This window comes from Desmodus rotundus, chromosome 3 (genome assembly GCF_022682495.2).
Source record: "Desmodus rotundus isolate HL8 chromosome 3, HLdesRot8A.1, whole genome shotgun sequence".
NCBI classification, from domain to species: Eukaryota; Metazoa; Chordata; class Mammalia; order Chiroptera; family Phyllostomidae; genus Desmodus; species Desmodus rotundus.
In genome coordinates, this window is record NC_071389.1 from 88,810,464 (window position 1) to 88,825,920 (window position 15,457).

Sequence of the window (15,457 nt, forward strand, 5' to 3'; positions counted from 1 at the left end):
AGGAACTGAATTTTTAGTTTCACTAATTAAAATTTAAGTTTCATAGCCACATGGGGCTGCCATATTAGATAGCACAGCTTTAGACATAATAACTGTTCTCCTTTTGATTTAAAGACACGAAGTTTTGGCACATGCCAGCTGCATCTGTTAGGGTGCTTTTCTACAATAACAAAAACTCAGAGTGGGTAAAAGAGTAAGAAAATATATTATTTTATTATATAATAAGTCCAGATGTAGTGAAATACCAGGATTGGCTAATTCAAAGACTCAATGCCATTTGAGTGCCAAGTATCACGGATCCAGGTTCTTTGCATCTTCCTTCACTGGCATTCCCAGTGGATCAGCACTACCTTCACGTTGTTCCCTAATGGTCACATTATGGCTGCAACAGTGCCAGGCATCACACCTAAACCTAATGTTCAGAGAAAGAGAAGGCAGTTTCTTTTGTTTCTCCATTTTAAAGTGGAAAAAGGAAAACTCCTTTCCTCTTCCTTAAAGAGGAAAACTCCTCACATCTCATGAGCCAGAATTTTGTCATGTCTCTATGGAAACAAACCACTAGTAAGAGAAATGGGACCACTACATATAGCTCAGATCATGTAAGAGCCATTCCCTGGGGTCAGACATGTTGCTGGTTCCCGAAACACACAGCTCTAGGAGGCAACTGGATACCTAAACAGATGAAGGCTCTACAGGAAGGTGGAGACTTGTACATCTTGTGTTGGGGTGGAGAACATGAAAGGAGAACCTCAGCCTCTTTACTACATAGAGCTAAACTGAACCAGTTGAGAATGTCCCAGTGCTAGTGTTTCTCAAAGTGTAGTACCTGCACCAGCAGCATCAGCATTACCTAGAAACTTTTTAGAAAAGAAAGTCTTCAGATTGCACCCAGACATATTGAGTCAAACTTTAGTGGTAGTAGCCAGGAAAATGTGCTTTAACATGCCTTCCAGGCAATTCAGATAAGAGCCACTGCCCTATCCTCTGATTCTCAATCAGGCAATTTTGTCACCAGGGGACATTTGGCGATGTGTAGAAACATTTTGATTGTCACGACTGGAGTATGGAGTGCTACTGGCACGTAGTGGTAGAGGTTAGGACAATGCACAGACAGCCCCACAACAAAGAAGTGTCTGGCCCAAAATTTCAGTAATGCCAAGGTTGAGAAACTCTGTCCTATGGTAGGAGGCACAGTAAGCTCCTTTAGAGGGGCTGCAGCCACCTGGCTCTCAGTATTGGATTTGGTTCTTTGAACCTAGTTGGGACAAGGATTAGTATGTCTTAACTACTCACAGAGCAGGAGAGAGTCTGATTAACTCTTTAAGCAACAAGTCTTCAGGCCTTCAAGTCACTCAGATGAGCCCCAGGGCTCTTACTCAAGTATCCATCTCTGACAAAGCAATAAACAGCACTGTGTTTATCTTCAGAACAACAACAACAAAAAGACCATATTTTATAAGGGGCACAGTCAATAAATGCATTGATATTTCAGAATTGGCTTTTACGGGGACTCAATTCCTTTTGTTCAAATGAGATAAGCAACTCTCCACTGCTTTCTACTGTCCAGTTCTGCCTTGAGAGAGCTTGTGGGTCAAGAAATAGAGATCATACACCAAGTTCTAATCTACATTTCCCATACAAGATGCAGGCAAGAAACCTTGTATCTCTGTGCGTAGGATTTCTCTCCAGGAACATTTAACATTAGAGGAAAGTAGCAAATCACATCAGAGTAGATAAGGCCACAATCAGTTCAGGTCAGTCCCATCTCACATTAACTCTATTTTCTAATGTCTTACAGTGCAGCTCGTTCTACCATGACCTCTTCTGGCACTTATCTAAGATAACACACTTCTGGAAATGGGTGCGCTGATAAAGTTTATTTATATTATGTTCTATCATTTCAATCATATTTAAGTTCTGGACATTTGTGTTTACATACAGAACCCAGTATATTCCTGGGAGAAATTTTTTGAAAAACAAAACCGAAACAGGATACAATTAATATGGTAATTGGGTAGCTTAATGAACATCTGGCTTCTGTGAGGTCTCATCTGGGATTTTAGAGTGAACTGTATCCAGGGGCTGCCAGTGGCAATCCATGAGAGAGTCGTAGAGTTCTTCACTTTTCGCCATAAAGTCTTTGTTTAATTCCTCAATATTCAAATGAAGATTGGGATCTGTAGAAGCCAATAATGCATATGAAAAAATAGAATTTGACAGGACATATATTAGAAATGGCTTACAGGGGTTTTTTTTGTTTTTTTTTTTTTTTTAATTTTTATTGTTATTCAATTACGGTTGTATGCCTTTTCTCCCCATCCCTCCACCCCGGCTTACAGTTTTTCAAAATAAAAAATAGAAGGAAATATTGCAAAGAATGTTAACATTTTTTAATTCTGCTTCCTTTCAATAAGACTTAAAAACAAAAATTGCACCTAAAAAAGAAGTAGTACTACCAGACTCAACGAACACCTGGATGGTGAAGAGGAGAAAATGGATTGAATCAACAGACACTATTTGGAGATGGAGTCAATTTGGGGTAAAGGAGAAAGGTGGGGAGTGGCCAAAGATGACTCCAGAGTTTCTGGCATGAGCAATTGGGTGGATAGGGAGCCAAACAGTGAGCCAGGACCCAGTGCCTGACAAGACTTTGAAAAAATAACTATGCTAATTTATATGCTTAGTTAACAGATTGATATGTGAATGAATTATGTACAGCAACTACCAGTAATGTAGAAAAAGAGAGGAATCTGGCCTTCCTTCTCTGAAACCTGGAACCCTGTGATGAGAAGTTAGTGCTATGTTATCATGAAAGTATCAGACCTAGATACTCAAACTAACAGGTTTCCAACATCATTGACTTTTTAAATATATTCTATTTTTTTCTCCTTGTATTGAATGTAGCTTAAGTCCTTTCTGTTTTCCTTTATACGTTTTGCAAACCTTAGCTCATTTATAAAGGGCCATACTTTGCTTCCTAATACTCACATGTGTTCATGCTATTCATTTGTATTTATTTATATGCCTGTTATAAACAGTTTCTGCTCCCCTCCTAAAAAAAATTCATACGTTGAAATCCTAACTTCAGATTTGATGGTATTTGGAGATGGGGTCTTTGGGAGATAATTAGGGTGAGATGAGATCATGAGGGCAGGGCCCTGGCTCCATGGGATTAGTGACCTTATAAAAAGGACACCAGAGCTTGTGATCTCTCTTCCCCTACTACATGAAGATATGAGAAGGTGGCCATCTGTAAGCCAGAAAGAGAGCCCTCACCAGGAACCGAATCAGCTGGCACCTAATATTGGACTTTGCACTGTCCAGAACTATGAGAAATAAATTTCTGTTGTTCAAGCTGCCTGATCTATGGTATTTTGTTATAGCAGCCCAAACGTACTAATATGATATCCTTCTATATTTGTCATTTTAGAACCAAGATCAGGGAATAGCCCCTGCCCCTAAGTTTCATGAACTACTTCTTATTTGTCTTCACTAGAGTCACATGTGACTCTTTTGTCTAATTCATGTTCTTTAGAGCTTCTCATCCCTTTGAAGTATCTTTCCTTTGAGAGCAAGGGATCATAAAATTAGATATTTCTAGTTTCCCCCTACACTTTCTGAAATTTTCTTTCCTAAAGTCATGCTCCAGAGTCCTTTCTGTCATTGTCATGGGCAGTTGTTTGCTAAAAAGCTTCTGACTCTGCATGTTTCTGGTTGGGGGACAGATGTCAGGGCCACATGCTTATGAGCATTCCTGTCCTGTAACCGGTGGCCTAGAAAACAAACAGCTGGGAACCACAGATTAATGATCCAGACCCTCCCAGTGATATTGATTGGTCTTTGGGGTAGTAATAGCCTATAAAAGACAGATGAATTACATCTTTCCTAAACCTGTGGGCTCTCTTGACCTATTCTGCCCAATACAGTAGCCACTAGTCACATGTGGCTTTTGAGCACTTGAAGTGTGGCTAGGCCTAGAGGAGATGTGATATAAATTCACACTGCATTTTGAAAACTTGGCATTAAAAAGTTTGTAATCTCATTAAATTTTTATATTGATTACATGTTAATATTCTGAATATACTAGATTAAGTCTAAAATATTTAAATTAATTTTTCCTGTCTCTTTGTTTTTTGAATTTGGCTACCAGAAAATTTTAAACCACCTATGTGGGTAGATTTGTGTTTTACATTACATTTCTACTGGACAGAGCTGCCCAGATCAATGAATAGCTAACACTTGAGAGGTTATTCTCTGCCAGACCCTGTTAGAACTCTCAAAAGCACTTCAGAGGTATCGTCCTCACACTTTGTATGAGGTAGGTTTTAAATCCTACTTGACAGGCAGGGACGCCAGTGCACTGAAAGCTAATTTGTCTGGCACTACAGAGCTCGTAAAAGAGATCTGCACCCTGGCAGTCTGGATCCAGACAGCACAATCTTATGGTATGCCTTCCTCTGTCATTTTTATAGGCCATCTAAAGAACTGGTAAAAGCCAGGAGGACAGACTCACTCATTAACCAGAATGAAATCCCCCTGAGAGCTGAATGAGCACCCACTATTCACATTGCAACCAAAGTACTAAAAACTAGAACTGCCCCATAGCATTTGAAGATTTCTTTTAAACATCAATTTCATTCTATTTAAACATTGGACACCAACTAACATGGAGACTTGGTATTAGTTACTGGGACTACAAAGTGGATGCTCCCATCTTTTACAAAATCACAAAGGCAGTGGGTTGGTTTGTCTTGTAGGGTGGGGAAAGGGTAGAGGAAGAGACCAGATGGGCATGTGATAAGACAGTTGATGAGAAACAGACAAAGTGTTCTGTGCATTTCACTTTTATTTCTCTTTCCCATAACTTAAATAAAAGAAGACAAATGTCTCGAATAAGACACATTCAGAAACAGGGCTCTTCTCTGGGCAGGTACATTTTGGCCTTTTCAAAACAGGTCAAGAGCTACATGAAGAAACACCTGGCGCTACAGAGGGGACCTGTTCGGTCCTCCAGGAACCAACAACGCTGAGGGAAGCTAGGAAGTCAAGGCCACACTGATTGTCTCATGCTTTTCTCCTTAAAAATCTAAATTAAAGCATAATTAATCCCAAAGTCTAAAGTTATGGAGGAAACAGATCTTTAAAACATCAACTTATTGTTTTTTGGAAATGCCCCCTTTTCCCAGTCCTTTAGACAGACCTGTTCTCACAGAAGCAATTTGCAAAAACTAGATGAATTACTAAAGAGAAAGGCTTAGGCAACTGTGTTGGTATTTTCCGGTAGGATCTCTCCGTTTCTAGCCAGTTAAGTGAATGGGGAACCTAGAAATTGGGTTAGGTTTGTTTCTAACTACTTGTGCTTTAGCAACACAAGTTTTATGTTACCTTCTTCATCTTGGTCTTCATCTTGGTTTTCCACCAGAGCTGTGGTTTCCTATGATGAAAATCAGTATTTTAAGAAAAAATAATTTTATTTAAAGGTTTACTATCACACATGCTTTCTTGGAAAAACCTAGCTTTCCAAAATAATATCTAGAACACTAAAGTCCCTTTAGATAAAATTTATTTTTGAACTTGGATTAGAAGAATCTTCAAATGATATAATTTTACAATTATTAAATGAGTTATGGGTCAACAGAAGAAAACTCACAAAGGAGCAGCAAGCCTGACAAAGACCTCTGGGCTCTCTGAAGCTTCTGAGAACTAACTGGCATCCTAGAGCCTGGGATAGCAACCAGACCCCAGGAACCCTGAATCCAGACTCCGTAGTCCATGTACTGCATGCCCAACTCTCTACGTGGAGCTCTGCCCTTCCTTCCAGATGACAATCTGCAAAGGCTCCATGAGCACATCCCCCTCATGGCCTTCTAATCACATCCCAATTCTATGGCTCAGCTAAGGACCAGAATAGGAAGTGCTTAAGGAAATGCAGAGGCTACAGAAAAGCAAACCAATTACCATCCTCTGACATAGTTAGAACTAAATTCCAGAAGCACTGCCCAAATAAATCTTGGTTGGTTAATCCAGACTCTGTTGGCTCTACTGGGGCATAAGTTTTTAAGACTTCTCTTTATAGGCACCTGTTGGAAACCTGTCTTTATTAAGGCTGTACAGCTGTTTCAAGGAAACACCAATCCAGAAAGGGTTGAGTTAGGTCCTGACACCAACGGCCTTAATTATGTTTCCCTTGCTGATAAGAACGAGATTATATTGAAAGCCCAAGAGCCACTATCTCCTCTCTTCAATCTATTTAAAAGTCCCCCTTTCACTCTGAAATAGGTCCTGATTTGGAAAGTAAATTATATGGCTACCATAAACTTAATCACACCATTGGTGTATTTTTTTCTATTTAGAAATGGCTAAGAAGCCAGAGTGTGTGCTTAAATGAGACCTTTCTTTTAATACAATGTTCAAGTAACCTCACATTTCCTCCTTTTCAATGTGTGATCTGGTAAATGTGGATTCTGAATTAGAGAGTGTGTGGAGCAGAACCTGTCTGGAGACAGAGCAGTCTCTCTAGTCTGAGGTTCACCTGGGCAGTGTTTGCTGTTGTTTGTCCTTAAAGAAGGGGACAGCTACAAATGGTTTTCCTCTGTTATTGGTAGTTTGGGCAGGTGGTGCTGGTGAACCCCCAAAGACCTGAGAATCATTTTGAAGATATCCACTTCTTATAAACTTAAGCAAGACATAATGTCAAAGTGGAAAGTCTAACCCCTTAACTTGGGGAAACAAGGGCTAGGGACACCAGTGCTACTGTGGGGGAAGTGGGTGATGAAACTATCACATCTCATAGAGGGCACACTTTATTAGGGAAGACTCACGGGAGGATGTGTGAGTCAAAAGACCCAACAAAGAGCTTTATCATCTTGAATTTTGTGACCAGCTTCACAACCCATCAAGAGAGCAGGCAGGTGGCACAAGTACGGTAGCCAAAGAGAACATATTTATAATTCTTGAATGAAAAACTGCTTGTTATAGTAATAATTTGACTAGAGGGTGAAATATTAAAAAAATGTGTCAATGAAAATGGGGAAAAGAAAGGAGGGAAAGGGTATCAGAGAGAAAAAAAAGTGTTAATTTCTTAATTTTTCATGAGTGGAGAAAGAAATACTTTCATTTCTGGAGTGGTTAATACACTCAAACCTATACTTCTCTATTTAAAGATATAAAGGTAACCGCTAGACATCGGATAGACCACTTCCCCTTTCTCAAAAAAGGGATAAAATGAAAAAATGTGCTAAAACCTCAGGCAATATAGCAAAAGATTTTTTTTTAGAAGATGCAACAAGCATCTGCTAAAAAGGTAAAACTCAAATTGGATTTAAAAGAAAAAAAAGCTGAGAAGTCTAACAATATATTTTCTCAGTGAAGCACACCTGAAACAAACTTGAAAAAATGGAAAAGTTTGCGGGGTCGGGGGTGGGAATCAAGCAAATGAAAGTTTTAAACAGTGATTAACTGTTAAATTCAACTCTGCTGTAAAAGCCAAGGCCATCGCAAGGGACGTCCCTGTGCACGTTAGGAAACAAGCTGGGGAGGAAAATCTGTAACACTTTGACTGCAAAGTGCTGATTTCTCTAATATGTAAATATCTCACACAGCGAAGAAAAAGGGGCACAACACAACAGAAGGTAGACAAAAACATCAACTAAGTCAAAAGGTATTGTGGGCAAAATACATTTGCCCTCAATAATAGGCAAATGCCTTCTGCACTTGTCCAATGGCTTATCACACAGAACAACAAACCAAACAAAACGGAGAAGCAACCACACCTACAAGAGCAGTGGGAAGTGTAAACCAAGGCAGGCTTTTTGGTGAGCTGCTTTTTAAAATTTCAAATGTTATATCCTTTAATCCAGATCTCCCACTTTCAGAAATTTTTCTTAGCCAAAACGAACAAACAAAAAAACACTCAAATGCCTGAAGATAAGGCAAACAAGTGCCTGAAGAAGACAAGTGCCTGAAGTTAAGGCACTGAGAACATTTAAAATGTCAGTCAATAGGAATGAGCTAAAATCACAGCATATCCAAATGGGCAGCTTTTAAAGAAAGCTCTTCTGATGCAACCTATATGCAGAAGCAAGAAGCAAACAAGTATATACTATACAGTCCATTCCTACCCAAGGCACTCCCAACTCCCCAAACAAACAAAGCCCAATGATGTTAATGCAACACGAGTACAAGGGGAAAATGTAGAGGACAAGATCAACCTAAACAGTGATTTCTGCTAAGTGGGGAGGAAATGGGGATGGGGAGTCGTGACAGGGGGAGGCTTTCCCTCACTCCAATACATCTTTGTGTGGTTTCAGAAATAGGTTACTTTAGTAATCAAAATAGTAAAGTATCTTTTTAAAAGTGTGTTAATATTCATTGCTGTATCAAAACAATACAAAAACCAAAACAACCTCCTGTCTTATTTTAAGTGTTTAAGAGTAAAATCTACTGAAAGATGATAATCTAAAATTTAGTAACAAGAATTTAGGCACAAGACTTCATCAGCCTATTATTTTGTTTTTGGAAGCTAGTGAGGACTTAGGGTTGTTTGCAAATCAAAATTTCTTAGATCATCAGTTGTTACTGTCTGGTATTAAAACAGGGAGCAAAAACCACCGCTGTGGGAATCTGAAGGGCAGTATGTGGAGGTTGTGAAGATAGGAAAAAGATGTTTCTGTGTTGAGCACACGAACAATACAGGATTCATTTCGGAAGGTGATACCTCAGGCATAACTGAAGTTTCAGTTGGGTATCCAGAGGTCCCACATGCAGAAAGATTGTGTTCATTTCCATTCACTGAAAAACCATGGCTGTAGCCAGAGAGAGGACAACAGTTGTGCAGTTCCTCGTACCAGTTGTCGAAGGGGTAACCCTGGCGGGGCTGGAACTCCTGCTTCACTCTAGGCAGAGGGGAGGGAGACAACAGGAATGACATCACCAACCCAGGCAGCAGAACCATTCAAAACCCCAGGGCTCTTTCTCCTTCCCTAGAAGTTCAGAGTAAGTATGGTGGACATTTACTTTTATTCGGTTTCTTCTTAAGGTGAAGAAAACTCTTTGTAAATGTCCTAGAGAAGTATAGTACCTTTCTTTTTACCTTTTGCAAGTAAAAAGGGTGGATCGTTCCACTACTGACACATGCAAAAAAAAAAAAGTATGATGTCTGCTTTAACTGTGTAAGAACACCAATTTTTAAAGCAACAGTTTGTAAATTGCTAAAAATTATATAAGAAACAGAACACAAACGACCTTCATTTTCATTTGGAGTAGGAAAAAACACCTCACCTTTGCCAGTACCAGTAATAATGATTTTGTTGAACTACGTCAAAACCTGCAAAACTCTCCTGTCCCGCCATTTATCCAGAAACTTGATAAAATTTCGGGTTGAGATGAGGAACCCACAGTTTTTACTCCTGAGTCAGAATTTCCAGCTCAAGGGCTAACACCTCTCAACCCGACAAGTAACTCTCACAACTGCCTCAGAGAGTAGCAATTCCTGCTTGGCAATTAACTGTTTGACTTTCAGGTTAATGGGGTTAAGGCCTGGGTGGGGGCAGGAGTGCAGAGAGTCACCTGGAGGAACGTCGGGAAATGATTCAGCAAACCACCTGGCTTTGAGTTGTCAGGCTTGGGGAAGCCGGCCAGAGCCCAGGGGGATGGAGGAGGAATATGTGTTGGGCAACTGAGAAGGACGTGGAAGTCTCCACCCCACCTATGTAGGAGGGTCACTTTTAATGCAAGACAAATACCACAATTTGATGCTTCCCTTCTCAGTTCAGTTATCTGCAAATAGAACTAGCACGAAGTGGAGGGTTTTTTTTTAGTACCTCCTGCAGGTTGAAATCATCTCAACCTGCTGGTGGGAAAAACTGGTACATCTCACTCACATACACACACAACTTAATTCGACTACAGGAAAAAGAAAAAGAAAGAAAAAAAATCTGTGGTATTTTTTTTTAAAGAGCACAGTAAGCTTCCCAAAGCTTTCCATTCACATTCGCATTGCCTGTGCATGTTGTTTAAAATGTAGGTTCTGATTCAAAAGATCTGGAGGGGAGCCTCTGATTCTGCCTTTCTAGCCAGTTCCCACGCACTTTAAGTAGAAAGGCTACATAAGGTGTCAAAAGTTAAGATAACTTTTGAGTCTAAAAAGGAACAGTTAGGGTTTGGCAATTTCACTAAAGCTTGTTAACAACTACTCCACTGTTAATGAACTATTCCACTATTCAAGTGCTTGATGTATTCTGTATGTACCTGTAATAAGAAAAATAATAATCATGATGAGTTTAAATCATTTACCCATTATTTATTGAGCACCTACTAGACACAAAGCAGGGTGATTGGCACTGGTGATATAGTCGAGCTTACATTCCAGTGGATTTCTCAATGTCTTCAAGGGAGATGTCATTGATTAGCAGCTGTGACACACATTGCTAGGTGCCACCCGATTTTGTTTCCTTTTCTTCCTTAATAACAGAACCCTGAATTAATTCAGGGGCAGCAATAGGCCCCTTTAAAAGACTACATTTCCTAGCTTCCCGCTCCCAGGGAGATGTGGCCAGGTGGCCAAAATCTGGCTAATAAAATGTAAATAAGAACTATTATAAGGAGATTGAGTAAAACTGTGTAAGTTTGCTTAGCTAGAAGGCCTTTATGTCCTCCACCCTTTCCCCAAGCCTAGGGCTGAGATTACAGATATGATGGCTGGAGGCAAATTAACTCTGCACTTATCTTGGCCTATGAGATAATGTTGAGGAATACATCCTGCACGCACATACAGGACTGGATAGAGAGAACGGGCCTGTCCCCCAATGACTATGGACTAACTCCCTGTACCAGCCCGACTGGCTTACCTCCAGATTTCTTTTAAGAAGTAAATGTCTTGTTTAAGCCCATATTGTTTTAAGTTATATGAAGTTAAACAGAATTCTTAACTACTATAACAACTTAGACATCAAATAAAACATAGGTTAAGGATTTTCATTTTGTAAAAACTTTAATACTGTAGTTTTTTCCCTTCTCTTATTTTTGGACTTTTTTTTTGTAAAAACAAAATCAGAATTTGGGCTATGAATGGGTGAGAGATGAAGTTGTAGTTGGAAAGGATTGTGGGAGTTGATCATTGATAATAAGGTTATGTAAGGAGGCCGAGGAAGGGAAAGGCCAATGTAGCAGGTTAAAACCACCTGGGGGACAGGGCAGGCAGACCACCTAGAAAGATGGCAGGAGCTGAGGCACAGAGGACCATGAACAAGGCTCCAGAGATGGAGATAAACATTCAAGGGTTTGCGACAAGAAAGGGTTCACAAATATTGTTTTGCTTTCTAAAAGCTTCAAATGCAAGCCTCATATTTCACCTGGGTTAGTCCCATGAAGGAGGTGGAGCAAATTTATATCATGGTAGGCCACTGGCCAGTGTCCAGGGGAAGTAGCCCACTCTCTCTGCTTCCCTCAGCTCTACGTGTAAAGGAGACCAAAGTCCTCTGGGAATATAAGCAACATGCAACCTCTGCAGTCCTAAAACTTAACAGACTTGATACCTGTTACATTGAGAACGAATATTTGGGCAGGAATATTAGAGTCACGTGCTACTTCTAATAGGGCTGCTTTTTCTCCACTGTATCCTGCTTAGTCCAGTATATCCACTTCACCACCACCCCTACCCACTGCCCGCCCCCCAAAAAAGACAAGCTGGCTGTTCTTTCTTTAGGAAACAAAAGCCAGGCATTCAATAAATATGTTGAAAGAATGAATAAATAAATGCATGACTTAAACATAAAAAGCTTTCAATCAGTAATTTAAAAGCAAAACTAAAAACCCTGTTGTATTTTAGTGTTAATGAACTCTCAACAGTGGTTGTTTCTTGGCAACTGCAGTTTTCACAAGAGTGAGATTAAATAGCTTCTTATATTCTGTGTTTGGAAAAGGGAGCAGGAAGTATGTTCAGTTTGAATCCAGTTGAACAGGTATATAATTTTGTGTTGTTTTTCTTTAGACAATGGAAAACCACCGTTCTGTCAAAGAGAATATACCCGAGGAAATAGAAAAAGCAGCAGCAGCACTAGATCTACTATTACATACTTGTGTGGTTTTCAAAAAGTTCCTTTTCTGGACCTATTTCAGCATTTATAACAGACTTCATTAATGTATTTTAACTTTAATGAGGTCCTAATCTTTTTGAAAATATAACAAAATTTTATCAGTGCTCTTCTGCAAAAATGTGCATACATGCCCTGGCTGCTGTGGCTTAGTGGACTGAGTGCTGGCCTGTGAACCAGAGGGTTGCAGGTGTGATTCCCAGTCAGGGCCCATGCCTGAGTTGTGGGCCAGGTCCCCAGTAGGGTGCGCGCCAAAGGCAACCACACATTGACATTACTCTCCCTCTTCCTCCCTTCCCCTCTCTAAAAATAAACAAGATCTTTTAAAGAAATGTACATACACAATTGTGTATATAATTTCAGGGGATTCATTAACTCCCTAGGAGTAGAAACACCTGAACCTCATGCTAAGGTCATCTGAGCTCTGTAATTGGTTCCATCAATTTCTGACAGGGAAAACAAAAAGAATAAAATAAACCACTTTGAGTTATGTTTATGTTGCTTACACTATGGTTTTCATTCTAGAACCAGCTATACTCTAAAAGATTGGAGCAAAAGACTTTTTCCAGCTACAAGGCTCTTCTCTAAAATGTCCAATATTTAAGCAGGTAGAAGTGTGACGGTCTGGTAATAAATGCCGGTTATAGTAATTATCCTGTTACAGTGATGTTAAAATTTTAATTTTTAAAAATGTTAAATGAATACTAACTCTTCACAAACAGCAGCTGAGATTTCCCTGGGGTAATGAGGCAGGGCACCAGGAGCATTCCAGAAGCAACAGAATATACAAAGCATGGATTTTGAAACAATTTTATTCAAAGTTTGTTTGTTTTCTTTTTGGATGAGAGAAAATTACTTTTATACTAAACAGATGGATCACAGAGTAAAATGCAAAAAGGTCCTTTTTTTAAAGATAAAATATGAGACTTCAAAGAAATGTCCTGCTTACTCATTCTTTGTCGCATGCCCAAGGGACACTCACTCCAGCAATTCACATTCCTGACCTTAGTGGTTCTTTGGAGATAACAGTTAAGAAACAGTAAATAGGAAATAATTAAAATAGTAAGGTAACTTGAGTTTTTGTAACACTGTAAGATAATTAGCACAAGGCAAAGGAGTTACTATAAAACAGCGAATGCCTATTGTAAATTGTGCTGCTACGAACATTGGGGTGCCTAGGTTCTTTTGAATTGGTGTTTCAGGGTCCTTAGGGTATAATCCCAGCAGCAGAATTGCTGGGTCAAAGGACAGTTCCATTTTTAGTTTTCTGAGGAAATTCCATACTGTTTTCCACAGTGGCCACACCAGTCTGCATTCCCACCAACAACGTACTAGGGTTACCTTTTCTCCGCATTCTCTCCAACACTTGTTTGTTCATTTGTTTATGTTGGCCCCAATGTTCATAGCAGCACAATTTACAATAGCTAAATACTGGAAGCAACCTAAGTGCCCATCAGCAAACGAGTGGATCAAAAAACTACGGTACATTTACACAATGGAATTCTATGCAGCAGAGAGAAAGAAGGAGCTTATACCCTTTGCGACAACATGGATGGAACTGGAGAGCATTAGGCTAAGTGAAATAAACCAGACGGTGAGGGACAAATACCATATGATCTCACCTTTAACTGGAACATAATCAACAGAAGAAAAAAGCAAACAAAGTATAACCAGAGTCATTGAAGTTGAGAACAATCTAACAATAGCCAGAGGGAAGGGGTTTCAGGAACTACTATAAAGGACATATGGACAAAACCAAGGGGGAGGGTGGAAGCAGGGGAGGGAGGTGGGTTTGGCTAGGGTAGGGTAGAGGGGTGGGGAGAAAATGCAGACAACTGTAATTGAACAACAATAAAATAATTTAAAAATTGAAAAAAAAAAACCCAAAGCACCATTAAAAAAAAAGGAAACTCATAGAAAAAACTGGTGGTTGCCAGAGAGGAGAGGGAGATGGGTTACTAGGTGAAAGAGGGGAAGGGACTATGAAGTACAGCTACAAAATAGTCATGAGGAAGTAAGTAAAACATAGGAAATATAGTCAATAATATTGATAACCATATATGGTGCCAGTTGAGGTACTGTAAATATGGAGGGAAACAGTATGTAAATTAAATGATTGCCTAACTACTAAGCTGTATACCTGAGACCAATACATAATGATAATAATAAAAGAAACTATTGCTGAAGCTTTTCCTAATTCTAACACACACACACCCCCCTCAAAAATAGCGAATGACTACGCTGGTTTTCCAGAGACAGAAAGTTTACATTTCAGTGCCTGGGGAGTGTTTACTGTGGAATCGCCAAAGTGAACAGAAGGCAAGGCCTTCCTTGTACTATGACACCAAGGCAACCAAAGCAAAATCATTTGTGTAAGACCCAGCATCAAGTAAAACAGAACGTATTTGTTAAAAACAAATAATGTACCGACAAAACACTAGAGAACAAAAGTTCTTGTAAACAGGTGTGCTACAGAATTAGCACTAAATGGGGTTTGAAGAATCGACCTTGATGAATGCATCTACCTCCTGCTTGCTTGAAAAATCGACCTGCTGTGGCGTTTATGTGACGAATTACACATTCCAAGACTTACTCTGTTGGAAGTTTGTGCGAAGATGTCATTTTAACACATCCCTGAATCTCCAAACCTCATGAAAAATCTCAAACGTCAATTAAAGCCATTTTGCTTTTAACGTTTGACTTTGCACTTAGGCTGGGCAGGTGGTGAAAATGAGATTTCTTTCTGGAATGCTCACAACGGACGGTTGCGCCTTTCTTCCTCCGCTGGCCCACTGGGCCCTGGCGTTTGAAAAGGGAAGCAAGCTGGAAGGTAAGGTATGCAGGGCGGGACTGCCCGGCCTGAGCACGCCCCGAGACGGGGAGCGAACGAACTTTTGGGGCCACCCGCTCTGGTAACCGCGAACGCCCAATCCCACGCCCTCAATGCCCTGCCACCAGACAATATGAGAAAGACAGCTTCATTCTACTGTTTGCTGCACAAAAAGGAAACCTAACTCCACCGCGTGTCACAGCCCGAAACGGAGAACGGTCCATACAAACCAACTGAGCGTTGCCCGGGGCCGGGTCCCCGCCCCCGACGGAAGCTGCCTCGCCCCCTCCTTAGATGTCACAGAAATGAGGGGCTTTCGCGAGGAAGTCCCGCCCACTCTCCTTAGACGAACCTAACCCAAGGCTTCCTAGAATATGCCTGCTCATCCCCATTTTTTTTTCCTCATATCAGTTAGAACCTCCGCATGTGGCCTCTTTCCTTATTCTCCGCTTGAAAATTGTTTATGATTTCAAGCGCTGAAACCGTTTCCGCTGATGCAGGCACCTAAAAGGCAGCCCCGCGGCATGACGTTTAT

At 40.3% G+C, this 15,457-nt stretch overlaps 1 protein-coding gene and 1 non-coding gene across 4 annotated transcripts; one reads left to right on the plus strand and one right to left on the minus strand.

Moving 5' to 3' along the window:
• Window positions 1-1,528: 1,528 nt before the first annotated feature.
• On the minus strand, window positions 1,529-15,217 carry C3H6orf52 (chromosome 3 C6orf52 homolog). Of its 3 annotated transcripts, XM_045189105.3 has the most exons (5): window positions 15,153-15,206; window positions 14,686-14,891; window positions 8,717-8,894; window positions 5,386-5,434; window positions 1,529-2,177 (listed from the first exon to the last, which is right to left on the minus strand). In XM_045189105.3, the coding sequence occupies exons 2-5, from the start codon at window positions 14,712-14,714 to the stop codon at window positions 2,020-2,022; spliced, it is 414 nt and encodes a 137-aa protein (XP_045045040.2). In that variant the 5' UTR covers window positions 14,715-14,891; window positions 15,153-15,206; the 3' UTR covers window positions 1,529-2,019. The 3 variants fall into 3 exon arrangements, with proteins under 3 accessions (XP_045045040.2, XP_024408159.2, XP_024408158.3); XM_024552391.4 differs by having other exon boundaries at window positions 14,686-15,217; XM_024552390.4 differs by lacking the exons at window positions 14,686-14,891; window positions 15,153-15,206 and adding an exon at window positions 9,280-9,526.
• Window positions 9,005-9,134, plus strand: LOC112297671 (small Cajal body-specific RNA 24). Its single transcript, XR_002974077.1, has one exon. It is a non-coding gene; the product is annotated as a small Cajal body-specific RNA 24 (non-coding RNA).
• Window positions 15,218-15,457: the final 240 nt, after the last annotated feature.